Here is a 25,333-nt window from a genome sequence, read left to right as displayed (position 1 = left end):
GCTGGGTGCTCACCTGCCGTTGATGTCTAGGGTGGATGGCGTGGCTGCCGGTGGGGGCCGGGAGAGCCGCTCATCCTGCGCAAATGCTGCCTGCACCATGACGGAGCCAGGCAGCTTCCCAGCGCCAGCCGCAGTGGCCAGTGTCCCAAGCAAACCCTTATCCTGGAAGAGGAGAAAAGGACGCAGCGTCACCCCTCTCCATCCACCCCCAACCTCCCACCAGAGCCATTCCCCCGAGCTCTCCTACCTGCGCTGGCTGGTAGGGAGCCATGCCCCGGCTCAGCTCGAAGGCCTGGCTGCTGGCCTCGGGGGCCCAGCCCGCTGGTGAGGAAGTGGCGGCCGCCGCCGCGCTCTCCTTCTCCTGCCGCAGACTGTTGCGTTGGATCTGCTGGCGGATGAGCAGCTCACGGAGCCGCTGGCGCTAGGAGGAACCGAGTGTTAGGACCAAGAGCGGAGACACAGGAGTGAGACCAGCTCATCCCAGGACCCAGGGACAAACCATGCATGGAGACCTCTTTGGCCGTGCCAATCTACGCCCCCCATCCTGGGTGCCCATGCCCCCTCCATGGCTCTGGGGAAGGAACCACAAGCAGAGCCAGGCTCCTCAACCCCACCATCGACTGCAGAGGTCCCAGGTCCTCCCTTGCATCCCTTCCGAAACCCAAATAGACATGGCTTCACCAACAGCAAGCCCTCACCTGCCGCTGCTTCTCCAGTTCTGACTGGCTCATCGTGCCGAGGGCCACATCCTGGCCGCCGGGCAGCTCCGCCAGGTCCCGGTTCGGGGGTGCCGAGAGTCCCACGGCCGTCTCCTCCCTCTTATCAGCCGGTGGCCCCAACGTGGCTCGGGGCAGGAAGGCGACAGAGGCGTCTTGCTGCTGCGGGGTAGCTGGGGGCTGCTGCGGCAGCACTGAGGGGGGCCGGAGGGGCGAGAGGCTGTAGGTCTCGGCAGCTGCGGCACCTGGCCCCAGCGGGCTGCCAGCTTGGTGGAAGCCGGGGGATGAGGCGTAGGCTGAGCTCTGGGGCTTGCCGGGGACATAATGGCTGTTGATCCCATGGGGCTGGTGGGATGGGGAGCCCTTGAGCGGCTCCGAGACGGCCGGGGGGAAGGTGAAGCGCATGGGGGGCTGGCCGCCTGGGAAGACGCTGGCGCCAGGGGAGCGGGCGAAGGGGGGCTGCTGCCCGGCTGGTGCCTTGGTGTGGGGCTCACCCGCCGGGGTACCCCCAAAACCCCCGCCAGCTGCTGGGCTATGCGAGAGCGGCACCGACTTGAACCCTGACTCTGGCATCTGGGGCCGGGGGGGCTTGTGCAGAGGGGTGAAGGGGTCCCGGGACTGGGGCCGGGAGGGTGGCTGGGAGTAGGGGTCTGGGGATTGGAAGCGGGGGGTGACGGGGGACTGGCAGAAGGCTTCATTAGAGAGTGGCCGGGGGGTGAGGGGGGACTGGGAGCTAGACTGGGACTGGGGGCTGGCAGGGACACGGGAGAAGGGCTCCGAGGGCAGGGAGCGGGGTGGGAGAGCGCAGCAGGCCTCAGGGGGCTGCGGCCGGGGCGTCAGCGGGGGCTGCGAGTAGGGGTCCGGGTAGGGTGACTGGCGGTAGAGATCAGGGTGGCCAGGGGGTGAGGGAGCCAGGGGATGGGGGTCGGGGGGCCGGTGCCCCAGCCCTGGGCTCTGCGGCTCTACCTGAGAGACCCGTGGGGTCATGGGGGCTTTGAAGACGTCAGCCGCCTTCAACTCCGCAGCGGAGAGGTGGGGGCCGCCCGGGGAGTCCCCGTAGCCCATGGTGGAAGTGTAGCTGGGTGAGCAAACCCCTAGGCTCCCCCCTTCCTCCTTCTTCACCTCCAGGCCCTTCTTCTGCTCCCCAAAAGGCAGGGGAGAGAGCAGGGCCTCGGGGGGCCGGGCTCCAGGGCTCCCCGGCACCGAGAGGTTGTCCAAGGAGGGACACCGGGGCTTCAGGAAAGGGTCGGGGGTGCTGGGCTGGTGCCGGGGGGTGCCGGGCGGCGTGGGGTGGAAGTCGGGGGGCTGGGAGCCAGGGACGGTGCGGGGGCCGATGAGGGGCTGGGGCTGGCTGGTGAGGGGCTGGGGCTGGCCAGGGAAGGGCTGGAAGGCAGCACCCGCCGTGGGGCTCTGGCCCAGGGGTGAGGGGAAGCGGGGCTCCAGCGTGTAGGCAGGTGCCGCGCCGTAGGGGTCGTGCGAAGGCACTTGGGCGGGGGACTGGGGCGGGAGCTTGAGGAAGAGCTCGCTGGGAGACTCTGGCCCCCCTCCAGCACCCGCCGGGGGCTTCAAGAAGCCCTCGCCAGCGGCGGGGGGGCTGCCGATGTAGACGGGCTGTGCCCCCGGCGGCACCGGGATCCGCAGGTGCAGCGAGGGCCTCTCCGGCTTGCGCAGTCCCTCCCCTTTGGTCTGCTTGTTGATCTGGCTCTCGGCCTGCTGCAGAGAGAGCCCGGCCGTCAGGGCTGCGGGGATCCACACCTGCCCTCCCAGCAGGCTGGGAAAGGGGCTAAGGGGGCAAGGGGTGGGCACACCACGTCCCCCAGGGCTAGGCCAGGGCCGCCGGGCACCTCCCCGCTCCAGCACATACCTTCTGCACCTTGTTGATGCGATGAGCCGCCCGGTTATCTTTGGCCTTTTGCTAACAAAAACACGAAGCCAGCTGACTCGCAGCCCCCGGCGCCCAGGCCCCCCGCCCCAACAACGCCCTGACACTCACCAAATAGGGGGCTTTGTCTGTGGCGGGGACCTTCCTCCAGAGCTTCATGATCTGTTTGCAACGGCTCGACCAGTCTGGGAGTCCGGTAGGAGCACACAAAGAGGAGAAAAACAACGTTAGCCCATGCCTGACAAGCCCACTGAGGCCCTCAGTGGGTGACCGTCCTCCTTCACGTGTGGGGACGACTCCGTGCCCAGGAGCTGGCACCGAGAAGCCCCACCATCACTGCAGTGAGCGCTTCAGTCCTGCAGCTGAGGCCTGTGCCAGACCAGACGGGATCTCCCCTCCGAACAGGGACTAGGGGTGTTCCACTGCACCCAGTTCCCCCCTGCCCTCACCCCGAATGGGGCAGCCACAGCCCCCCCAGAGCCCTACCTGGATAATCTTGCTTGAGGTTGGGGAAGTTCATGTTGGCGTAGAGGACGGGTGAGATGGTGGAGAGCTCGCCCAGCTCCTCGTCCTTCTCCCAGCGCTGCAGGCTGCGCTGGTTGTAGGACAGCCCGTCACCCTCACCCTCTGTTGTGGGCGTTGTGGGTGTTGAGGGGGTGGTAGCGGCTGAGCTGCTGGCCCAGGGGCTCTCAGGCTCGCAGTGGTCCGGGCTGAAGAAGCCGCTCCGCTCCCTGCACGGGGGAGAGAGCGTCATGGACCAGCAGGGTGTGAGGAAAGATGGGGTTCTGCAACACTCTGGGGTTCACTCCCTCCAAGGAGACCAGCCCCAGCTCCCCCAGCCACCCGTGTACCTGTTATCGAGGAACGGGGACTGGCAGACACCCGAATACGAGTCCAAGGAGACGGCTCCAGAAAGCGAACCCAGGGAAACGCTCCCTGCAAGGGAAGGGAGAGAGGCTACAGAGAACCTCAAGCCTGTGCCCACCCTGGGGGCCCCAGCAGCCCTCAGACAATACAAGATCCCCCCCATACACCACCCCCAAAATGCTTTCCATGTTCATCCCCAGAGAAACAGAGAAGACCTAAGCCCTGTGCCCTCCTGTACCACAGCCACTGCTGCTGTTCAAACAGTTCAGACCCAGCTCTGGCTTTCCTGGGGCAGATGGTGAGTCCTGCCCTTCTTCCCCACTGATCACCACGTCTTGGCTCAGGGCCACGCCGCCTCTACCTACCCTGCCCCGGCAGCTGGAGATCTCCTTGCAGGAACGGCCGCTGTGCCCGGCTGGGGTCCTGCCCTGCGCCACCGGCCTCCATTCCCCCAGCCACACAGTTCAGGGGCTGCTCCCCACGCTCCGCTGAGCCCAGCACGTCCTTGAAGAGCTGCTGGACGTCTTTGCTCTCCATTTTGGGCAGCTCTATGGGGGGAAAAAAAAGAGAGCTGAACTATCACAGGCAGCATTTGGTACAAATCACATGCTGACAGGAAATGAAAAAACCCGTGGGGTGAAGAAGAAACCCGGGGGGTCCTGGCCCTGGGATCTCCCTCGCTTCAGCTGACAAAGGGGACATGGGGGGGGGGCCCTCACCTTCCGTAGGGATCTTGTCGAGGTCGGAGCTGAGCGCACCCTCACCCGGGGTGGCCGGTTTCTCGGCATCCCCAGGGTCCGGGGAATCCTTTGGCTCATCAGCCCCTGCGAGGAGGAATCAGCAGGTACCCTCAGCACCCCAGGACCCCCCCACCTCAGGGCCGGGGACCCCCCCCAGCCCGGGGCCTACATGGGGCAGCCCCCATTACCCCCAGCCCTTACAGAGGGATACGAGTTTCCCCAGTGCCGCGCAGAGCGCCGCACCACGCGGGGGCGCTCTAGGCGCCACTCGATGGTCACCAGCGCCGAGGAGTCACTCGGGGAAACCATAGAGTTCCCCCTCCCGCACTTCCCGCCCTGCCTAGAGCCTCCACCTCAACCATAGAGCAGCTCCCTCTCTATGGTCGTAGACGCTCTAGGCCGCCTCTCGAAGGCCCCCGTGGAGGACTCGGGTTTCCGTCTGTCCCCCACAACCCGGCGACCCACGAGCACGGCCGGGGGGCGGATGAGCGGGGTCCCCGGAGGTCCCCGGGGCTCACCCAGGTCCTCGGCCTTCGCGTCGTCCTTGCCATCGTCATCAGGAGCAGTGGCGCTGCCATCGGTGCTGTCGTCCCCTGTGGGGCACCAGGCCTCAGTGGGGCAACCAGGCCTCAGCGGGGCTGGGCCGCCTTAGGGAAGGGGTCCGGTACCCCCCAACCGCCCCCGGGGTCACCCCCCAACCCCCAGCATCCTCCTACACCCCTCGGTGTCAACGGCAACCCCAACAGCCCTCAGCATCCTCCAACAACCCCCAGGGTCCAACAACCCTGGGGGCCCCCCAACAACCCTGGGGGCCCCTGGGACCCCCAACAACCCTGGGGGCCCCTGGGACCCCCAACAACCCCAGGATCCCCCCTAACAACCCCCCACTAACCCCACGTGTGCCCCTCTCAGGGACAGCAGCTGGGGAGGGGAAGGGGGATTGAGTTCCCAGGCCAGATCCTGGCCACACTCACCTCGGGGGTGCATGGGAGTCTCCCTCCTGTCAGGGGGGGCACCCTGCAGCACCCCAGCCAGGCTGGGGTCCCCCTTGGGTCGTGGGGCACCCTGGCCCAGGGAGGGGCGGGCAGCCCCGTCCCCCACGCCGCCCGCTGCCAGCAGTGCCTTCCGGCTCAAGTCCATCAGCGCCTTCCCGAAAAATGCCTCCTGCCGAAGGGGGAGCTGCCGTCAGCGCCACGGTGTCTGTCGGGGTGTCCCCTCTGTCCGTCCCCACCCCCTCCACCCCAGGGCCACCTCTGTCCAACCCCATCCATCCCACCTGCAGGTAGGGGGGGAACATGTCCTCCAACTTGCTCTTTTTCCTTCCCCGACGCTTCTTCTTCTCGTCTCCTTCTGCCGAGCCCGGATCCAGGCCGCCCTCGGCCGGGAGGTCGCCCGGAGCCCCTGCAACAGCCACCCCGTTAACACCTCCCCCCAACAGAGTTTGGGGCTGTCCCCAGGGGAAGGGAAGGGAAGGGTGCCACTGGGCCCTACCGTCTTCTGGGTGCCCCTCAGTGCTCAGCCCCTCGCGCCCCACTTCGGCCAGCACCGCCGAGACCTTCTTCAGGCGGGTGTGAGACTTGCGCTGCCGCACCATGAAGCCCCCGATGCCTGGTGGGCAGAGGAAAAGGAAATGTGGGGTCACAGCGGGGCCTGGGGGGGGTGGTTCTGGTCCTGGGGGGCAGCCCCAGATGGCACTCACCGGGCCGGTACGGCTTGCGCTTCCTCTTTTTGCACTCCTCCGGGTCCTCCAGACCCTTTCCCGAGTCCATGTCAGCCCCAATGTCACGGTCAGGGCTAGCCGGAGCCTCCAGCTTGATCTCGCACTCCATGTGCTCAACACCCACTGCCAGTAGATAGGGGGACACGTGTTAGCGGGGTCCCCTGGCACCCCCATACTGCACCCCCGCACAGCTCGCCTGCCGGGGAAACGCACCTTCAGCTTTGAGCAGCTCTTCAGTGTCCAGATCGCCATCCTTCTTGTCGTCGGGGCCCAGGGGGTCACCCCCCTCCAGCCCCCCGTCCCCATTCAGGGTGCCCAGCCGGCCCTTGCGCTGCCGCCGCTTGTGCAGGGGCGACAGGGAGAGGTTGCGCAGCACCGCCATCCCCGTCTCCGTCAGCCAAACGCCCTCGAAGCGGAAATACTGGGGTTCTGCAGGGACAAAAACCAGCGACGGGGATAAAAGCCAGTGCTGGGTGCATGGCCAGCACGGGGGAGCCTGCGGCACCGACCCCAGCACTGATTACGGCACTGCAAGTACCTGGCTCCTTGGCCTTGACGGAGGCGATCTCTGCGGTCGGCGTGGGCACTGCAGATGTAAAAGCAGACAGGGAGGTGAGTCCCCACGTCCCCCAAATATCCCCCAAACCCTGTGGGCTCCCCCCACCCCAGGCGCTCACCGGCCGGCTTGACCACGTAGGGCTGGCAGGCGCTGCAGTCGAAGCCTTCGTCCGCAGCCTGCTCCACCTCCTCCTCCGTGAAAAGGCTGTCACACGCCGCGTGCAGCCACCTGCGGACAGCGGGGACCCATCACGTGCCCCGTCAGCCCCCCCCAGGGAACCCAAGAGCAAAGACACCCCCCCCCGCCATCCTGGGGTCGGGGGGGTACATGCCACGGGGGTGCGGTGCTCACCGATCGCAGTGCCGGCACTGGATGAGCAGGTCGTCCTCCACGTACTTCTCGCGGCAGAAGGGGCAGACGACCAGGCTGGCGCAGGGCGCGCAGTGGGTGTAGTTGTTCTGCCACTCGCAGTGGAAACCGGGAGAAGCCGCCCCGCACTGCACGCAGCATACACACCTGGGGGGGGCCCAAGGGGTCAGCACCAGCCCCGAGTCCCCACCCAGGGCTCCCCTTACACCCCCCCACGTACCACTTGCACTTCCAGCCACCCTTGGGCACAGTCTGCAAGGGGGGGTCCAGGCAGTAGGTGTGGTAGCTGATATCACAGTCGTCGCAGAGCAGGAGCCGGGAGGGATCGGAGGCTTTGCCGCACACCTCACAGACGATGCATTCCACGCAACGCCAGCCCTTCAGCAGCATCACCTTTGTGATCTGGGGATGAGGGGGGGGCGACCACGTGAACCCTGGGCACAGCCACGGGGGTCCCCGGGCTCGGCACGGCCACGGGGGGACACCCCAGAGCCCGGCACAACCACACGGACACGCTCGGCACGACTTCGTGCGAATGCCCCAAGGGACATGGCTCGGCCGTGCGGGTCCCCAAGGGGCACAGCATGGTCCTGCCCACCTGGCATGGGGCCAGGGGTCCCACTCCCCCTCACCTTGCTGTTGACGCAGTAGGGGTGGTAGCACTGGGAGCACTGGGAGCAGGCAAGGAGGTGCCCCTCGGCCCCGCGCCCGAAGCTGCCGCACACCACGCACATGTCCTAGGGGAGAGAGGCTGTTAGAAGAGTTGGGGGGAGGACGACAGGAGCTGGTGGGGGACAGAAGTCTGTCCTGTCTGTCTGTCCTGCAGCATCCCAGTTACCTGCATGAGCACGAACTTATCAGTGTTGGAGAAGAGGACGACCGTGTTCTGCATCGTGTCGTCATCGTCCTCATCCTCCTCCTTGCTGGGTGAGCTCTCCACGTCGGCAAGCTGGGAACAGAGTGGGGGGGCTCAGCACCGAGGACTCCCACTCTCTGTGCAGTTTTGGGGGGGGGTCACCAGCCACAGTCTGGAGCCGAACCGGGGGGGCATGGGAACACATAGGGGCAGCAGACCCCCTGCCCGCCTGCAAACCAGCCCTCCTAGGGGGGGGCAGGGGGGGGGGCAGGCAGCTCCACACCAGCCCTATCCCTGTAGGGTGAAACCCCCAGACCCACAGCACAGCCCCAGGCAGCCACCTCCCCCCCAGGACCCCCACCCCGAGGGCTCCCGAGCCTTTCCGAGGGACTGGGATGGTGGGGAAGGGGATACGGGAAACGCTCGGCTCTCAGCCCTGCCACCTAACAGCTTGGGACACCCCCCCCAGCCCCCCACCTCTGCCCCAGCCCAGCCTTACTGCTAGGGTGTCAACGGACGAGGTGGTCGACTTCAGGCGTGCACGGCCCCGGCCCCGGCCCCCGTGGGACCCACCTCGGGGGCGCCTCCGCCCGGGGAAGCTGCTGCTGCGACCCTAGGGCCAAGGGGAGAGGGCCGTTACAGCAACCCGGGGAGGGGGCCCCGACTGGACCCCCGCCACGCATCCTGGCCAGGACAGGGGCAGCGGAGGGGCACGGCCCCCATCCCACCCCCCATCGCCCCTCACCTACTTGCCGCAGGGGCAACCCGGGAAGGGGGGGCACGGCCCCGGCAGGGCGGGGAGGGTGGTGGGGTCCCCCCCTCCCGAGATTGGGGCTGGCAGGGTTCCCCCAATACCTGCTTGACACGGGAGCGCCCCGGGGAGCTGCGCCGCCGGCTCTTGTCCCCGTCCCCCTTGGCAGCCGGCTCGAAAAGCAGCGAGTCGTCGGTCTCGGCACCCAGCGGCAGCGATCCGGCGTCCTCCTTCTGCAGGCTGGCGTCGGCCGAAGCTGGCCCCAGCTCGAGGGACAGCGAACCCCCACCCTCGGGGTCCGGGGAGCCCAGCAGTGGCTCCGAGCCAGGGAAGCTGCTGCTGGTGTCCCCCTGGCTCAGGTTGGAGATCTCGTTGAGGATGTCGGGTCGGGGGCGCAGGGCCGGGGGCTCGGGCACCCCCTCGTCCCCACGCCCCAGCAGCTTCTCCCCGGCAGCGCACACCTCCATGGGGGTCTCGGGGCCCAGCTCCTCCGGCTCCAGGAGCAGGGGGGACCCCTTGGCTTCGGCGTCCCCCCCAGCCCGGCCTTCCTCCAGCGCATCCTCCTCACTCAGCGGTGGGGAGCTCCCACTGGTGCCCTCCCGCTCCAGCCTCGGTGCTTCTTCCTCCTCCTCCTCTTCCTCCTCAGGCAGGCCTGGGAAGGACCCCAGCTCCGGGGCTGGGCTGGCATGGGGGCCATCTCCAGGGGGGCTGGCTGGTGACTCCCCCTCACCACCGGCTGTCTCCATCTCCTCATCCTCGGGGGGCTCGGCGGGGGCCAGGGTGCAGGCAGGTGAGCCCAGGGGGGGTGGTGGGGAGCTGGGGGGCTCAGTGTCCATGGTGGTGCTGGGGCTGCCGGGGGGCTCAGGCAGGGCTGGGGTGGGTGGCTCGGGCACCTCATCCTCCTTGGCGTCAGGCAAGGGGTCTGGGGGGTGGGCAGGTGAGATGGCGCGGAGATCTGGGGGAGCAGAGAGGAGGGGACAGTGACACGCAGGCCTCACCAGACACGCACAGACACCCCTTCCCCAAACTCCAGTGCATCCCCAAACCCACCTGGGGGAGCCGGGGGTGGGGGTGCTGTCTCAGGGGGCAGCAAGGGCTCCGGCTCCATCTCCATCTCCTCTTCAGGGGGCACCTCTGGGGCCAGGGCTGGCGCTTCCTCTGCCACAGCCACCTCGGGAAGGAGACCTGTGGGATGGGGCTGCAGGTGAGGGGGGTACACAGGGGTCCCCTCCACTCTCTGTGTAACCCAGCTTGGGGCTGAGAGACAACAAACGTTGCCTTGGCCTGGCCCAGGGACCCGCCAGCCCCCCCCATGTACCCCCAAAACGGGGCATCGAAGCACAAAATCAGGGTCAACAGGTTGAGTGTCACACAAGACCAGTGCTGGGAAAGGACCCAGGTGTGGGACCCCCACACCCATGGGAGTCAATAGGAGGGGAAAAAAGGGACAGACCCAAAGGTCCCCCATTTACCTGGTGGCTTAGGGTCTTCCTCGGGGGGCAGCTCGCTGGGGAGCAGCTCTTCGGGGGGCAGCTCATCAGGGGCAGGTTCTTCAGGGGGCAGCTCATCAAGGGGTGGTTCGTTGGGGGGCAGCTCATCAGGGGGCTGCGGCTCGTCAAGGGGCAGCTCGTTGGGGGGCGGCTCGTGGGGGGGAGACTTGTCAAGGGGCGTCTCGTCGGGGGGCAGCTTATCGGGGGGTGATTTGTCAAGGAGGAGCTCGTCAGGGGTCAGCTCGTCAGGGAGTGACTTCTCGAGCGGCGGTTTACTGGGGGGCAGCTCGTCGAGGGGAGGTATGTCAAGGGGCAGCTCGTTGAGGGGCGGCTCATCGAGGGGTGGTTCACTGGGGGGCAGCTCCTCAAGGGGGGGTCTGTCAAGGGGCGGCTCGTCAAAGGATGGTCTCTCGAGGGACAGCTCATCAGGGGGTGGCTCCTCGGGGGGCAGCATGAGAGGAGGGGGCTCCTCAGGGGGCTGCACGAGAGGAGGAGGCTCCTCAGGGGGTTGCATGAGAGGAGGAGGCTCATCGGGTGGCTGCATGAGAGGAGGGGGCTCCTCAGGCGGCTGCACGAGAGGAGGGGGCTCATCGGGGGGCTGCACGAGAGGAGGGGGCTCATCGGGGGGCAGTTCATCAGGGGGCGCCTCGCTGGGGGGCACCTCCACAGGGGTCGGCTCGCCAGGAGGAGACCCGGCATCACCCGGGGGTGCCTCCTTGGGGTCATCCCCCCCAAGGTGTGTCTCCTCATCGCACCCTGCAGGCTCCGGCTCAGGCGGGGGGACGGGCACATCCGTCAGATCGCTGCGATCAGGGGACGCCAACCTGGATGGGGGGGGACCAGGTAAGGGGAGTGGGGCTCAGACCACCCCCTTCACGGGGCTGCGGGACACGTCCTCCCACCTGCAAAGGGAGCACCCAGCCCAACACCCCACCAGCCAGTCCCCCCATCCCCACTCACGTCTGGGCAGGTGGGTCCGGCTGTGGCGCGTGTGCCGGCACCCCGCAGGCGTCCTCTGCGGTGCGGCGCTGCTGGCAGCCCTCGCACACCGAGTAGCTCTGGTACCACTGGCAGCCAGGGTCGAGCCCTGCCGGGCGCCGGCCGCAGTCCGAACAGACCCGGCAGTTCTGGTGGGGGACGGGGGGAGGCAGAGGCACGTCAGGGATGGGCAAGGGGGGGTGGCTAGGCACCCCTGTACCCCCTCAGCGAGAACGGGGCGCACCTTGCACTTCCAGGAGTCAGCGGGGAGGCCCTCGATGGCCGGCTCCATGCAGAAAGTATGGTAGCCCTTGTCGCAAGCCTCACAGACCAGCATCATGGAATCCTCGCCGGGCTGCCTGCGGGGTGCAGGGGCAGGGATGAGGGCTGCGTCCCCCTCCCGTACACCCCTCATTGTCGTCCGCCGTCGTGCGCGTCCCCCCCCCAGCCACAGAGACGCAGGCTCACCTGCAGGTTTGGCACACTTTGCACTCAGGGCACTGCCAGCCCGAGCGCTTGCGGGGCGTCAGGGCAATGTCCAGGCAGGCCCCGTGGTAGTGCTGCCCGCAGCTGGTGCAGAAAACCAGGTCCCGCAGGTCACCCGGCCCGTCGCATACCGAGCACCGGGCGTCCTCTGAACGGAGATAGAGAAGAGGGCTGTCAGGACCACCCTCTCGCTGGGCTCTGCCCCCTCCCTGGGACCCTGGGACCCCCCCCCCTCCAGGGCAGGAGGGGACCCAGCACCCAGGGCTGGTGGTCCCAACCCACACGCACCCATCTGCACGGCCTCGGCCACATGCTCGGGACAGAGGAGCCGGAGGGTCTTCATGGACTGGAAGCAGCCGCTGGCGGCGGCGCAGGGGAAGTGGTAGAGGCGGGGGCAGCCGGCCGCCCGGCACGGGATGGTGGCCCCCATCCGCCGACAGTGTTCACATTTCTGAAAGCGGAGGAGCCCCGTGGGGTCACAGATGCTGCCCAGGGCCAAGCCGCGCCCCCACCACCGCCCCCCACCCTCCCCAGGACCCGCTCACCTGTGAGATCCCTGAGAAAACAGCTCTGCTCACGCTGGCCAAGCCCACCGCCTCCTGCCCCACGCCGGCGGACCAGGCTGCGCACCAGCGGTGGACCCAGCAGTGCCCTGTGGGGAAGGGGCATCAGGGACGGGGTCGGAAGACACACAGGGTGGTGGGACGGGGACCCCAGTGCCGTGACCACACTCACCCGTCGGCTCAAAGAGCTGCGCTGGAGTCACCCGCTCGGAGAAGCCGATCTGCGTCAGGTCGTCACCCACCGGCTCCAGCTCCGGGGGCGGCTGGCCGGGACCCTCAGGGGGCTTGTGCCCCACCAGCTGCTCAGGCCAGTCGGGCGCCGGCTCAAACCGCTGCAGCTCCCGCTGCCCGTGCGGGCTCCAGTCCCCACAGTTGCAGAGGGCGCAGCGGCGGGCCGGCGTGCTAGAGGGGGGGGACACACATGGACAGAGGGGGTGTCAGAGACACTCGGAACCCCCCCCCAACAGCTCCACGCCATCCCCTGAACCCCCTCGTTCTCACCTGCCGGCCTGGGGAGGTCCCTTTGTGTCCGTGCTCTCCGGCTCCGGCCCCGCGGAGGCTCCTTCGGGGGGTTTTAGGGGGTCCCCCTCCGCGCTGCCCATCTCCTCCGAGGCCACGGCCCCATCGGCTGCCAGGAGAGAGGCTGTCAGCCACCGCGGGGTTGGGGGGTACGGCGACAAGAATCTGGCACCCTAGGGTGGGGGGGACAGCACCAGCCCCCCCCCCCCCCCCAGCACCCTGCTCTGGGCTCACCTGGCGCGTCCGCGTCCTTCTGCTCGCTGGGCGGCTTCTGTTCGTCCATCCTGCCTCCGGCGTCCCTCGGGGGAGGCCCGCGGCTGGGAGGGGGCGAGATCCGTCAGCACAGGGCTAAAGAGACCCTTCCCCGGACCCCCCCCCGGGACACCCCCCCCAAGGGACAGGGCAGCCCCTTCAGGCCGCTCCCCCTGAGGCAAGTTTGCGGGGTCTCAGCCTGGCAGAAACATCACTCGCTACACGTACCACGAGCGGGCGGCAGTCCCGGTTCCCCGGGGGGGGGTCCGTGGGCCCCCGTACCCCACAGACGGTTCCTCCCCACTCCCTCCAACACCCACTGGCCCCCCCAGGTGTCCCCCCCAGGTCAGGGTGGGGATGACACAGCAACACCCCGGGGCAGCCCCTTCCCCACCGATGAAGCCGCGGGGGGACCAGGGGTACATGACCTCAATTAAACCCAGGGGAGGGATGGGGGGGGGGGGGGGTCGACCTTGGCACCACCGCACACCAGCACCCCAGGGGGTCACTGGGACCCCTAAGGAACCACCCGGACCCTGGCAGCACCAGCTCTGGGGGGGGGGTGGGGAAGAACCCTCAGTGTCTGTGGGGAAACTGGGACACCCCCCCCCCCGGTGCCCCCCCGCCACAGGACTGGGTGGGATTTGGGGTGCAGCAAATCCCTCCAGCACCCGCCTGTGCCTCAGTTTCCCCAGGCACAGCACCGATCCAGCCAAGCCCACGCAGCACCAGGTGGGGGGTGGGGAGTCACAGAATTGGGGGGGGGTCACCCCCAAACACCACAACCAAAGCTTGGGGGGGGGGGGGCCATATCCCCTCCTACCGGTACTTCACATGCACCCTAAAATCCCAGGGGGGGCCAAGAGGCTGCGGGGGGGGGACACACGACAGCAAAGGAGACCCCAAACCCACCTGTGAGCCACGCGCGAGGGAGGGGGTCCCGGGGGTCCGGCCCTCTCCCCCCCCCCCCCCCATATCCACACACCGGCACCCCCCCCACCCCGGAGCACCGGGGGGGGGGACGGACATGCTAGGGTAGCCCCCGGCACCCCAAAACCCCCACTGCCCCCCCCCCCGAGACGCCGCGGGGGGTTCCAAGGGAGCCCCTGACCGGGCACGGCGGGGTACCGGCGACTGCCCCCCCCCCCCCAAGCAAATCTCCTCCGGTTCCCCGGTGATCCCGGGGGGGGGGGGGGGATTAGGGCCGCCCCAGAAGGGCCCCGGTGTGTACCGGGGGGGGGGGGGGGGGGGTCGGCGGAGGGGCCCGGCCGGCCCTGCCCGCGCCCCCGGGGGGGGCTGAAGCACCGCGCGGTGGACGCCCCCCCCCCCCCCGCCGCCGCCCCGGTGCCCCCGGGGCCGCGCTTCCCTCCCCCCCTCCCCGGTACAACCGGGCCCTCCGGGGGAAGTAGGGGGGGAAAGCCGAGCCAGCCAGAGGCCCGCTGCCCCGGCCCGCCGCGGCCTACCCCGAGCACCGGCACCGGGACCACGGAGCGCCGGGCCCGGCCGTACCTGCGCTCAGGCGGCGGCCCGGGCCCCACCGGTTCCCCGGGAGGCGGGCATAACCGGTACCGGTGACCGGTAGCGGACACAAAGGGAGCCCGGGGACCGCGCTCCGGGCTCCGGCCACCGGGGGAGGCCCGGCCGGGAGGAGGAGGAGGAGGAGGCGGCGGCGGCGGCGAGGCCCGGCCCGGCGGAGGCGGCGCGGCCTGGGGCCGAACGCGAGGCCTTTCCCTTCCGGGGCCACGGAGGCCCGGTCCCGAACGCGCGGGAGCCCCGGTGGGGCCGTTCCCCGCCCTCCCCCGTTCCCCGCCCGGCTCTTACCCCCGCGGCCGCCCCCTACGCCGACGGGCCTCGGGGCGCGGGGCGGACGGTGCTCCCCGGCGCGGCCATTTCCAGAGGAAAGTAGGTCCCGCCGCCCGCCCCCGCCCCGCCCCGCCCGCCCTACCCTCCCGTCCGTCCCGCCGGGGCCGCCGCGCTGAAGGCCCTGGGGGCCGCGGCCGGGGGGGGGCGCGCGCCGCGCCCGCACTACTTGGCGGCGGGGGGTTCGGGCGGAGGGAGACGCGGTGCGCGGCGGGCGCTGCGGCCGTTGGGGGGTGTGACGGCGCGGGCCGCAGCGCACGCTGCCGGGGAGGGAATCCCTCCGCGACGCTTAACCCCGACGGCGCCGGGGCGGGCGGCGCGCACGTGGGCACGGCGGGGCGGCACCGGGGAACGGCGGTGGCTCCGCCCACCAACCTCCCCCCCCCCCCCCTTTTTTTTCCCCGCGCGGGGACCGGAGCGGTCCCGCGGGTGTCCGTGGGTATCCGTAAGGGAGAGCTCCGCTCCCGGTGTCCCCGGGACCAGCCGCCGTTTTCCCGGTTCTTGGCTCCCGCGCTGTGCCCCGAGCGGCGGACGGGAACGGCCGACTCACGGTACTCGCGTGCTGCCGACACGCGGCTTTGTCCCACGCGTAGGGCAACACCAGCTGCCCGTGGCCCCCTTCCCCGGTACCGGGCAGTTAGGGTCACGCACACGGGAAACCCCACGCGTGGCGTGGACCCCCAGCCCGGGGCGGGAGGGGGGGGGGGGATACAGGGGCCGGATCCGGGCAGCGGCTCCACTCCCCGGCCTCGGGACCCTGGCGGGGGGGGGGGGGGGGGAAATATGGCCCGGGCTCCCCCCAGTCACACCCCAGGACCCCCACTCCGGGACCCCCGGTAGCCCCGGGGCGACCAAGGACAGGTAAAGGGTGGGTAAATGTCCCCCCCCCTCTCCGTGGGAGCCCAAGCCCCCAGACCCAGAGTGCAGGGCTCGGGGGGGGGGTGAGCACAGACCCCACTACCCCCCAGTCTGCAACATCCCAGCCCCCCAGCACCCACTCCCCTCTCCACCCCAATGCTGACTACGGGGGCACAAAGCAGCAACACCCCCCCCCCAGCACCCCACTTCTCTCCTCAGCAGCTCCCTGCTCCTCTCTTAACAGCATAATTGGGTAATTAGCAGTAATTAGCCTGACTGGGTGGAGATAAGCCACATGGGGAACCACAGCCAGGCTGGGCACCCCAGCACTGCAGAGCCCCCCCCACCACTCACCCAGCCCAGGCTGTGGTTTGGGGGGGGGGGGGAAATGGGGCTGCAGAGCCCCCCAGGATCCCAGTGACAGCCCGGGGGGCTCAGCCCCCAGTGCATTTAGGGTTGGGGGAGCCCCACATGCTGCCTCACCTTCCTCCCCCCCCCCCACACACACCCAGGGCAGAAGCAGCCCCCCCAGCCCCAGCCCAGGCTCTGAGGGGGTTCACAGACAAAACAAGGTTTAATTGTTCCAGCCCCGCGGCCCTGACTCCCACGAGCGGCGGCTGCCAGCGCGGCATAGCCGGACCGCAGCCCCGCGCCGGGAACAACACCCGTATTCAGCCCCGGCTCCCCACCGTGTCCTTGTGCGTGGCGGGGAGGTGGGGGGGGGGGGGGACACACGACACAGCAGCTACAAGCAAGGGGTGCTCCCCAGCTGGGATGGGACCCCAGCCCCGCTCCCAGCCCCTCGTGAGCCCCACAGCCTGTGCAAAGGGAGAGGTCCTGTACAAAACAGTGGGACCACGTTGGCCCCGGACCCCCTAAAGCCACCGCTGTGGTCTGGGGGAAGGTCCCATGGGAGGTCTGCCCCATCTTGGGGGGGTCTGCCCCGGGCAGGGCTCACATCAGGCGGCAGCCGGTCGATCTGCTGCAGGAGTTGTCCACCCGGTCAATCTCCTCAATGATCTTCATGAAGATCCCTTGGGTCACCTGGGAATGAGGGGACATCAGCCCCGGCACCCCGGGGACCCCGTTCCCAGCCCTGGGTGGGATACACCACCCTGCCCCAGACCTGGCTCTCCTTGGCCGAGGACTCGAGGAAGATGGCCCCCCACGACTCCGCCAGCTTCTTCCCTTCATCCGTCTTCACCTCCCGGCTGGAGACACAGCAGGGACAAGCAGGGTGGGCCACCGGGTCCCTTGGGGAGGTAGGGGGGGGGGGACAGCAAGAAGGGACAGGACCCCCAGAGCCCTCCTTACCTCTGCAGGGACAGGTCCGCCTTGTTCCCCACCAGCACCACGGGCATGCTGCAGGCATGGGGAGGGTGAGGGCCTGGCCCCCCCCCTTCCCCGGGCACCCCCCCACCCCAGCCCGGGAGGGACGGCACCTACCGTGTCTTCCCCCAGCTCTCATACAGCTTGTTGTGAAGGGTCTTCACCACCTGGAAGCTGTGGGGAGAAGGGGAGATCTGGGTGCTGCCCCCCACTGGGGTGCCCGTGTCGTCTCCGTCCCCCCCCCCAAAGGGGACCCATCCCTGAGGGTGACCCTGGCGGGGGGGTGGCTGTGTCCCTCACCTCTGCAGGGACGTCACCGAGTACACCAGGACGTAGCCGTGGATGCCGATGACGAAGGAGTGGGGCAGGATGGTGTACTCATCCTGGGGGAGGGCAGGACCGGTGCCAGGGGCAGCTCCGGGGCCAGCAGCCCCCTCACTCCCCCTGCCCCCCCCCTCCGGGCCCCCCCTACCCCAGGACCTGTCCCCAGCCTTACCTGCCCGGCTGTGTCCACCAGTTGGAGCTGGAACTCATCCTTACCCACCACCACCATCTTGTTGTAGGCTGTGGAGGTGGCACCAGGTTAATGGGACCATCCGGGACCCCTGCACCCCCCCGCACCCCTCCACACCCCCCCTCGCGGACCAGCCTCCCCTCCATCCCACTCCGGGGGTACCTCAGCCCCCAGCACAAGATTTTGGGGCACAGCCCAGAGGCGCAGACATATTGTCCTCCTCATCACCCGTAGCCCCATGGAAAGGGGGGACCTCAGGCAGGCAGCCCCCCCACTCCCCCCCCTCAACTTACTGCTCTCCACCGTGGGCTCGTAGCATTCCACGAACTTCCCCTCCACGAACTGGTGGGCCAGGGAGGTTTTGCCTGGGGGGGGGGGGAGCGGGGGGGGGGTGGGGGTCCCAGCATCATCCCGGTGCAGGGGACCCCCCCCCCGGGGTGACGGGGGCTCCCGAGGTGGGTGTCCAAGCTGAGCACGGCCCCACAGCCCCCCCCCCCCCCACGGTACACCCCCAGCAGCGCCCTGTGGGGCACCCCCACTCCCACGCACCGCCCGGGCATGGCCCCCCCCCGCCCCGAGCCACACGGGGCAGAGGTCACAGCCCCTTCCCACCCCACCATGAGACCCCCACCCACCCACACACACACTGACCCACGGCGCGGTACCCGAGGATGAGCACTTTACGGTAGCGCACCAGCGGCATGACCCGCGGGGCGGGCGGGCGCGACACACGGAGCTATAAACCGCCCGCCGCGGCGAGGGGGGGGGGGGGCGGTGCCGCCGCCACTACACCGGTAACCCCACGTGACCACAACACCACCCGCCCACCCGCTTCCATTGGCCACGCTGCAGCGGCGGGGGTGGGGCCCTGAGGACGGCGCAGGCGCGCTGGCCGCCGGGGTTCCATTCATGAAAACGGAGGGAACGGCCGAAGCCACGTGGTGGCCGCACACCTGAGCGGGGGGGGGGGGGTGTCGTCCGCCTCCTACCCCCCCCCCCACCCCGGCCCGGGGACCCCCAGAAACACCCGCACCCACCTCCTGCTCCCCGAGATCCCCACCCCGGTCTTCCCCAGCCCCAGAGACCCCCAGCCCCCCCGGGGATCCCCCAGCCCCCCCCCCCCCCGGATGCCCGGCCTTGCGCAGTCCCCCGCAGCCACGGCTTCTCTGGGGTCATAAAGTCTCTTTATTTACCCAAACAATTAAATAGTAGTATTTCTTTTTTTTTTTTTTTAAAACAGAAGTGGTTAAAAGCAGGCTGGCCCCCTGCCCCGCGGGGTTGGGCCCCGCTGCCAGGGTGGGTGGGCGGGCGGGGGGGGGGACATTTATATTACCATTTATAAATAGAAAAATAAAACTCTCAAGCAGGACAGGTTAGCGGTTAGCACGGTTAGAGCCGGGCCCGGCGCAGTGTGCCCGTGCCCACGGCAGACACCCCGTCGAGCCACCCTGTGGCACTGAGCTGCGTGGGGTTGGGGACGGGGACACCGGGGGTGATGGAGGGACAAACCCAGAGCTGGGGGAACGGGCAGGAACTGCTGCCAGGTGCTTGATGTTGGGCTGATTCGGCATCCCCTGGGCTGGATTTGGTGCCAGGGTAGGGTCCGGTGGTGCCCAGCCTCAGCTCGACAGGCAGCAACCCCGGCCCCAGCCGCAGCGGTTAATAAAGCAATAAATACAGGGGGAGCGTGCAGGGGTCTGGGGGTGTGGGGACCCAGCCAGGCACCCAGCAGTGCTGGGGGGGGGGGCTCTGGGACACAGGAAGGGGCAGAGCCCAGGTCCCTGGGCCACCCCGTGACTCCCCATCCCAGGGACCCTGTCCCTACCACCCCGCGCTCCTGGGCAGCGCTGAGCCGAGAGGCACCCCAACTTCCCCACGGGGCCGGGGGTGCCCCTGTCCCTCTTCCCTGGGTCCAAGGAGGGGGTCCCGGGGCCAGAGCCCCCTGCTTCCAGTGTGCGGCATGATGTGCAGTGTGGCGACTGGGGGGGCCGGGGACCCCTACGCCTGCAGGGCCTCGTGGCCCAGCACACCCCCGGCCAGCCGGTAGAGCAGGCGGGAGTACCAGTGCATGCCCGCCTCCGGCGCCGTCCCGTTGCCCGCCTCGGCGCGGGCAGGCAGCAGCGAGAGGAGCCCGTGGAAGAGGCGGAGGGGGGCGAAGGCGCGGTGGGCCCAGCGATGGCTCTCCAGGACGGCGTAGCAGGATGCCAGCACCCCATTGACCAGCAAGGTCCCGTGGGAGGTGAGGGGGGCGAAGACCCCCACGCCATCCTCCCGCGAGACCCTCAGCACCCGCGCAGGGCGCAACCCCTGCCCGCCGGCCCCGTGGGCCAGTACTGCGTCGCCCGGTCGCACGCGGCGGGCGAAGACGGGCAGGAAGGCGGCTGTGCCGTTGGCCGCCCCGCGGGCCGCGAAGACTAGGTGGGACGGGGTGAGAAGCAGCCGGCGCGCCGGGCTGGCCGTCTCGATGGCCACGAAGGAGGTGCGTTGGCCCAGGTCGCGGTCGAGGAAGAGCAGCACCTCGGTGGGCACCAGGCGCCCACCCGGCTCTGCGCCCAGCACCCAGTCGCCCTGGCGCAGGTCGGCCAGGCCCCGGCGCTCGCCGCTCTGCAACGTCACGGTGGCGTGGCCGGGGAAGCAGCCGCCGGTGCGGACGGCCAATGAGTTATCTGGGTGGATGGAGAAAGCCGTGGGTCCCCCGTCCCTGCCGGCCACCTCCATCGGCCACCACCTCCAGAGGGGAAACGGCCCAGTGCGGAGCAGCCCCCCTGAACCCCCAAACCACCCCCGGAACAAAGCGGGTATTTTCCGAAGCCCCCCCTGGTTCCTGTATGCTGCTCCCAGGGAGGCCAGGCGCTGCAGGGCCCCTTTGTCCGCCCTGCACTGACGCCCTTTGTTCAGGGCTGGGGACGGTGACATTTACGGCCACTTTCACTTTCTGTCGATTGTCACTTCTGGACCGGATGGGGGCTGCCGGCCGGAGCGGCCACGGGGCTGGGGGCCGCGGGCTGGGCTGTGGCCATCCGGACCGGCTTAACAATCCTTGCTGTGCCCCGCACCGGGAGCTGAACCGCGAGGGTGGCTCCAGCTGGACAAAATTTGGAGGGGGAAGTATGTTTTTTTGCCAATCTGGTGGCTGGAAAGGCCAGGGGGAGCTGGGCTTGGGCCAGACATAGGCTAAACCCGTTGGAGCCGGACACCGGCCGGAGCAGGACTGCATCCCACATGGATCCGGGATGCCAAGGGGGAACAGAGGGAGCTGCGGGGCCACAGGCTGAGATGCTTTACGGGGATGGCAGCACCCCGCCCCGACAGCAGCCCCCTCCCCGCGTGGTACCTGCTTTGACGGAGACGTGGACGTGCGCCTTGGACTCGTAGTAGACCCAGTCGAAGCCGGCCTCCACGGCCAGGCGTGCCAGCATGCCGTACTTGTGGCGGTCGCGGTCGGAGGTGGTGATGTCCAGCGCCCGGCCCTCGTAGTGCAGCGAGTCGGGGAGGTGGTGCCCGTCCTCGTCCCAGCCCTCCGTCACCCGCAGCTTCACCCCCGGCCACATGTTCATCACCGCGATGGCCAGCGAATTCACCCGCTCCTTGCAGCGCTGAGGCGGGGGGGGACACACCAGCACCGGTGTCACCCCCAGCCCCGCTGCAGCACCAGGACCCCTCCCAGGGGGGGATTCCTACACGCAGATGGACAGATGGACACTGGGCCTGCGCAGGGCTTGGATGGTGCCCAAAGGGGCTGCTGGGGGGGGCAGATGGTGTGTGTGTGTGTCCCCAGGGTGCAGAGAGGGGCACGGCCAAGCTGCCCCCCCCGCCGTGTGGGCGAAGGTTGAACGTTAACGTGCCCCGGGGTCCCGTGGTGGAGCCACCTCTCGGTGCAGGCAGCCGGGCAGAACGGGCAGGGGACCGAGACGGGGACCGGGACGGGGACCGGGACGGTGTCACCTTCCCCGCGGCCACGGCCATGACTGATTAACCCGGCGAGGGGGGCTGTGGGGCAGAGCTGGGGGTGCAGCTGACCCTGAACCAGACCCGAGTCCTGGAGCAGCACCGGGGCGGGGGGGCTCAGCGCCAGCCAGGCAGAGTGGGGAGCAGGGCCTGGGGGGGCAGCGGGGGGGGGTGGGGGGGTGGGTGCAGGACTTCAGTGCCCAGAGCAATAGTGGGGGGTCCCAGGTGGCTCTGGGCTCCCTCTCCCCACCATCATCATCATCATCACCGACGTGGGGTGCAGGGGTCGGGGTGTCCCCCCCCCCCATTACCCCCGCAGCCCATGAGGTCACATCATCCCTCCGCACCCCGGTGCCCCCCTCTCCCCCCACCCTGCAACAAAGCCGCTCCCGGCAGCGGGGGGCAGCGGGGGCGGGAGTGCGGGGTGCGGGCCCGGGAACGGCCGAGCCGGGGGGGGTTAGAAGGGGGGGGGGGGGGGTGGCGGCAGCAACGGGGGGGCAGGAATGCGCCCGGCCCGGCCCGGCCCGGCCCGGCGACAATAGGCGCTTTTCCAGCCCGGCGCTGACCTCAGGCCCCGGGAATGCCGGAACGGCCACAAAGGGCTCTTTCAGCCACCCGCACCCCGGGCCGGCTCCGTGCCCGTGGCCCCGAACCGGCCCCGGCCCCGCCCCGCCCCCGCCGCCCCGGTCCGCGGGAACGGCCGGGGCCGCCTGGACCATTCGCAGCATCCCCCGTCGCCATGGCGACAGCGGAACCGTCCCTCGTCATGGCAACCGTGAGCATCCCGACGGGGGAGCGGTGTATCCCGGGCTCCCGCCGGCACCGGATCCCTCCCCGCTGACCGGCTACCGGGACCGGGCTGCGGGGGCGCTGGGGGAGCGGAGCCGCCGGTACCCCCGTACCCCCGGTACGGCGGCCGGACCCCGTGCCGCCCCCGGCCCGTTAATCCCCGACGGCGGGTTCTTAACACCCAACGTGACGCGACCACCCAGTCCCGGGGCTCCGGTGCTGCCGCGTCGCCGTCAAGGGCCGGGGACCGGGAACGGGACCGGGACCGGGGACCGGGGACCGGGGCGAGGCACAGTGTGCCCCGGGAAGGTCCGTGTGCCCCGGGACGGGTCGGTACCTCCCCGGGGGTGGGTCGGTGCCCCCCGGGGAAGGGTCGGTGCCGCCCCCAGGGGAGGGTCGGTGCCCCCCGGGAAGGGTCGGTGCCCCCCGGGGAAGGGTCGGTGCCGCCCCGAGGGTGGCTCGGTGCGCCCCGGGGAAGAGTCGGTGCCCCCCGGGAAGAGTAATGCCCTCCGGGAAAGAGTCGGTGCCCCCGGGAAGGGTCGGTGCCCCCCGGGGAAGGGTCGGTGCCGCCCCGAGAGTGGCTCGGTGCGCCCCGGGGAAGAGTCGGTGCCGCCCCGAGGGTGGCTCGGTGCTCCCCGGGGAGGGTCGGTGCGCCCCGGGCAAGAGTCGGTGCCCCCCAGGAAGGGTCGGTGCCCCCTGGGAAAGAGTCGGTGCCCCTCGGGGAAGGGTCGCTGAGCTCCCGCCCGCCCCCCTCCGCCTCCCCCGCCGCCCCCACGTCCCCGCGCCCCCGGGAGCGAGACCGGGCCGGGTCGGGCGCAGCCCCCACCTCGGTCATGAGCCGGTCCGCCCCCGTGTTCTCCTCGTCCTTGAAGATGATGTCGGGGTTGTAGTTGGGCACCAGGTCCCTGAAGCGTTCCGAGCCCCGCAGGACTTTGCCCTCCGCCTTCCCGCTCGCCCCCAGGGTCTGCTCGGGCACGTTGGGCACGAATTGCTTGTAGAGCAACGGCGAGAGCTGCCGCCGCCCCAATCGTCGCCGTCCCACCGGACCCCGGCCCGGCCCGCAGCCCAGCACCGGTACGGCCAGGAGGAAGACGGCGAGGCCGAGCAGGCCGAGGGCGAGCGGGTTCCACCGGGGCATCCCGGTCGCCGGGCCCCGTTGCCTCCGTGGGCCCCGTTCAGTCGCCGGGGGCACGGGTGACCGGGGCGGGCATGGTCCCGGTGCGGCGGCCCCCGGGGCTTTTAGAGGGTCGCGGTGCCAGGGGCGGGTCGGTGCCGTTTCCTTCTCACACCCACGGTCCCGTCGCCGCTGCGGGAGCCGCGGCCGCCCGGGACGACTGACACCCCCCCGCCCCCCCCCGCCGGTGCCGCCACCCACTCGGTGCGCGGCGCCCGGGCACCGGGACGGCCCCCCCCCGCCCCCCCGCCGCCGGCTCCGCGCCCACGGGCCCGGTGCCCCCTCGCTTGGCACTGCACCCCGGTCCCGGGGACTCCCCCACCCAGCCCGAGCCTCAGGGGAAAGCTCCTACCCCTGTGTCCCGGCACCGGGCACCGGCACCCCGCACGGGGCACTGCCCCGGGACTGACACCGGGCAGTGGGTTCCTGGCGCTGCCCCGGAACCGGGACCCGGTACCCCGCTCCTGGCGCTGTCCCGGGACCTGTCCCAGCGCCCCGATCCCGTCCCCCGCTTCCCGTCCGAACCCTGCGCTCCGGTACCGGCTCCTCTCCCCGCTTCCCGCACCGCACTCCGGTACCGGGCCCCCCCTTATCCCGCTCCTAACGCTGCTTTTCTGGTCCCGGGACCTCTCCCGTCTCCTGTCACCGCCTCTCGGGACCGGGGACCCCCCCCCCTTCTCCTGGCACCGGTCCCGTTCCCGGCCCCTCTTCTCCAACCGCTGCCCCTGGCACCGGGGACACCCGTTATCCTAACGCTGCACCGCCGATACCGGCACCTGCTCCGTTCCCCTGGCACAGCCCCGCTCCCGGGACCCGCTTCCTGCCACAACCCCGGTCCCCCGCCCCCTCTTCGGTCTGACCCCCGGTACCGGTACCCGTTCCCGGCCCAGCCCCCGGTACCGGTTTCCCCTGGGGTACCGGTCGGCACCGTCCGCTGCCCGCGGCCGTCCCGGCCGGGCTCCCCCCACCTGCGGCCGCTCGGCTCCGCCGCTGGGCAGCCCCACCGGGCTCCGCCTCGGATCCGGCCCCCGGGAGCGGCGGCAGCGGCGGCCACATCCCCCGGGGCCGCCCCCGCCGGGGCCCCGCCACACTGCCCTGCCCCGGACAGCCCCCCCCCCCCGGGGCCCCGGGACCGGGGCACCCCCGGGAGGGGGCTCCACCAGGGATCGAGGCACCCCCGGGACCGAGACCGGGCTCCCCCGGGGCCAAGGGCACCTCCAGGAACAGGGGACCCCCGGGACCGGACTCCCCCCAGAACTGGGACCGTGCCCCCCCCCCCAGCACCCCCAAGAGCTCCCTGCGAAGCACCCAAGGGTGCTGAGGGTCCCGGTGAGGGCAAGAGGCAGCAGCGGGGGGGGTGGGGGGAGACATGGAGAATTAAGACCGGATCGGGGTGGGGTGGGGGACCGGTCCCCCCCCCCGGCAGCCCCAGTGCCAGCCCGGGGTGACTGGGAGGGGAGCAGGTCGCGGGGAAATCGCGGGCACCGCTGGCCTCATTTCCTGCAATATAAACCAGGTTTCCTGCGCTTCCTGCTCAGCCCCGGCCAGGGGGGGGGTTCGGGGGGGGGTTCGGGCCCCCCACCCCTACCATGGAGTGGGGGGGGGGCAGCCTGGCTCAGCCCCAGCCGGGGCAGGATGGGTGGGGGGCCGGTTCCCGGGGCAGTTTCCGCTCAGGCCGCATGATCTCCCCCCCCTCCCCAGGAGCAAAGGGACAGGAACCCCCCCCACCCCTCCATGCCCCTCACTGGGGGGCAGCTCAGCCCCCCGCCGCACCCCAAAACAGCTGGGTGCCACCCTGACACCCCCAGGGTTCCTCAGCCCAGGACAGGGAGCTGCCCTCACCTTCGGCCCTTCCTGGAAGAAGCTCGTTAGCCCCAGCCAGGAAGAGGGTTAATTATGGCCCCCAGGGAAAGGGAAGGGAGGGGAGGGCAGGACTGAGACCCCCATGGGCAGGGAACCCCCCCTGCTCAGTCCCGCCCTCAGGGGAAATAAAACTTCCCCGCTTCAGATATTTTTATATAAAAAAAGAGACTGTTTATTGCTCCAAAAAAGTTCCGTGGTAACAGAGACCCGACAGACTCATCACACCAACCTGCCGGGGGGGTTGGGGGGG

At 70.0% G+C, this 25,333-nt stretch overlaps 3 protein-coding genes across 4 annotated transcripts in view; all 3 read right to left on the bottom strand.

Moving 5' to 3' along the window:
* Positions 1-14,661, bottom strand: part of KMT2D (lysine methyltransferase 2D) — a 28,652-nt gene extending 13,991 nt beyond the window's left edge. Inside the window, exons 1-34 of the mRNA XM_075049448.1 lie at positions 14,570-14,661; positions 12,731-12,813; positions 12,479-12,605; positions 12,150-12,379; positions 11,960-12,066; positions 11,703-11,865; positions 11,397-11,562; positions 11,173-11,287; positions 10,911-11,077; positions 9,933-10,774; positions 9,511-9,645; positions 8,565-9,415; positions 8,209-8,322; positions 7,692-7,802; positions 7,486-7,590; positions 7,074-7,255; positions 6,836-7,000; positions 6,603-6,712; positions 6,464-6,511; positions 6,139-6,354; positions 5,905-6,048; positions 5,697-5,813; positions 5,482-5,606; positions 5,180-5,369; positions 4,724-4,798; positions 4,185-4,289; positions 3,831-4,013; positions 3,450-3,534; positions 3,085-3,329; positions 2,710-2,783; positions 2,581-2,631; positions 699-2,429; positions 248-421; positions 14-162 (exon numbers count right to left, since the gene is read on the bottom strand). Coding sequence (XP_074905549.1) covers positions 14-162; positions 248-421; positions 699-2,429; positions 2,581-2,631; positions 2,710-2,783; positions 3,085-3,329; positions 3,450-3,534; positions 3,831-4,013; positions 4,185-4,289; positions 4,724-4,798; positions 5,180-5,369; positions 5,482-5,606; positions 5,697-5,813; positions 5,905-6,048; positions 6,139-6,354; positions 6,464-6,511; positions 6,603-6,712; positions 6,836-7,000; positions 7,074-7,255; positions 7,486-7,590; positions 7,692-7,802; positions 8,209-8,322; positions 8,565-9,415; positions 9,511-9,645; positions 9,933-10,774; positions 10,911-11,077; positions 11,173-11,287; positions 11,397-11,562; positions 11,703-11,865; positions 11,960-12,066; positions 12,150-12,379; positions 12,479-12,605; positions 12,731-12,779 — 7,451 coding nt within the window. The 5' untranslated portion in view covers positions 12,780-12,813; positions 14,570-14,661. The remainder of the gene's footprint in view (positions 1-13; positions 163-247; positions 422-698; positions 2,430-2,580; positions 2,632-2,709; positions 2,784-3,084; positions 3,330-3,449; positions 3,535-3,830; positions 4,014-4,184; positions 4,290-4,723; positions 4,799-5,179; positions 5,370-5,481; positions 5,607-5,696; positions 5,814-5,904; positions 6,049-6,138; positions 6,355-6,463; positions 6,512-6,602; positions 6,713-6,835; positions 7,001-7,073; positions 7,256-7,485; positions 7,591-7,691; positions 7,803-8,208; positions 8,323-8,564; positions 9,416-9,510; positions 9,646-9,932; positions 10,775-10,910; positions 11,078-11,172; positions 11,288-11,396; positions 11,563-11,702; positions 11,866-11,959; positions 12,067-12,149; positions 12,380-12,478; positions 12,606-12,730; positions 12,814-14,569) is intronic.
* Positions 14,662-16,029: 1,368 nt separating this feature from the next.
* On the bottom strand, positions 16,030-18,070 carry RHEBL1 (RHEB like 1). Of its 2 annotated transcripts, XM_075049446.1 has the most exons (8): positions 17,961-18,070; positions 17,603-17,674; positions 17,292-17,359; positions 17,096-17,178; positions 16,913-16,969; positions 16,781-16,828; positions 16,593-16,677; positions 16,030-16,510 (listed from the first exon to the last, which is right to left on the bottom strand). In XM_075049446.1, the coding sequence occupies exons 1-8, from the start codon at positions 18,010-18,012 to the stop codon at positions 16,421-16,423; spliced, it is 555 nt and encodes a 184-aa protein (XP_074905547.1). In that variant the 5' UTR covers positions 18,013-18,070; the 3' UTR covers positions 16,030-16,420. The 2 variants fall into 2 exon arrangements, with proteins under 2 accessions (XP_074905547.1, XP_074905548.1); XM_075049447.1 differs by lacking the exon at positions 16,781-16,828 and having other exon boundaries at positions 16,593-16,719.
* A 454-nt stretch (positions 18,071-18,524) lies between these two features.
* On the bottom strand, positions 18,525-23,397 carry DHH (desert hedgehog signaling molecule). The gene is made up of 3 exons (XM_075049445.1): positions 22,873-23,397; positions 20,644-20,905; positions 18,525-19,975 (listed from the first exon to the last, which is right to left on the bottom strand). Exons 1-3 carry the CDS (start codon positions 23,182-23,184, stop codon positions 19,308-19,310), a joined length of 1,242 nt encoding a protein of 413 aa, XP_074905546.1. The 5' UTR covers positions 23,185-23,397; the 3' UTR covers positions 18,525-19,307.
* Positions 23,398-25,333: the final 1,936 nt, after the last annotated feature.

This window comes from Buteo buteo, chromosome 17 (assembly GCF_964188355.1).
Source record: "Buteo buteo chromosome 17, bButBut1.hap1.1, whole genome shotgun sequence".
In the NCBI taxonomy this organism is placed as follows: domain Eukaryota; kingdom Metazoa; phylum Chordata; class Aves; order Accipitriformes; family Accipitridae; genus Buteo; species Buteo buteo.
Note: the sequence above shows the minus strand (reverse complement) of the source record. Positions and strands in the feature narration are given on the sequence as shown.

Bases quoted from the DNA above. Each gene is read 5' to 3' on its own strand.
- RHEBL1 (XM_075049446.1), bottom strand. From the start codon at position 18,012: ATGCCGCTGGTGCGCTACCGTAAAGTGCTCATCCTCGGGTACCGCGCC. The intron at 16,678-16,780 runs GTAAGGAGGGCT...CTGTGTCTCCAG, and splicing joins GCGGACCTGTCCCTGCAGAG to CCGGGAGGTGAAGACGGATG. The intron at 16,511-16,592 runs GTCTGGGGCAGG...CCTCATTCCCAG, and splicing joins CCTCGGCCAAGGAGAGCCAG to GTGACCCAAGGGATCTTCAT.
- DHH (XM_075049445.1), bottom strand. From the start codon at position 23,184: ATGCCCCGGTGGAACCCGCTCGCCCTCGGCCTGCTCGGCCTCGCCGTC. The intron at 20,906-22,872 runs GTGGGGGCTGCG...CCCCCGCCTCAG, and splicing joins CGGACCGGCTCATGACCGAG to CGCTGCAAGGAGCGGGTGAA. The intron at 19,976-20,643 runs GTACCACGCGGG...CCATCCACCCAG, and splicing joins CCACGTCTCCGTCAAAGCAG to ATAACTCATTGGCCGTCCGC.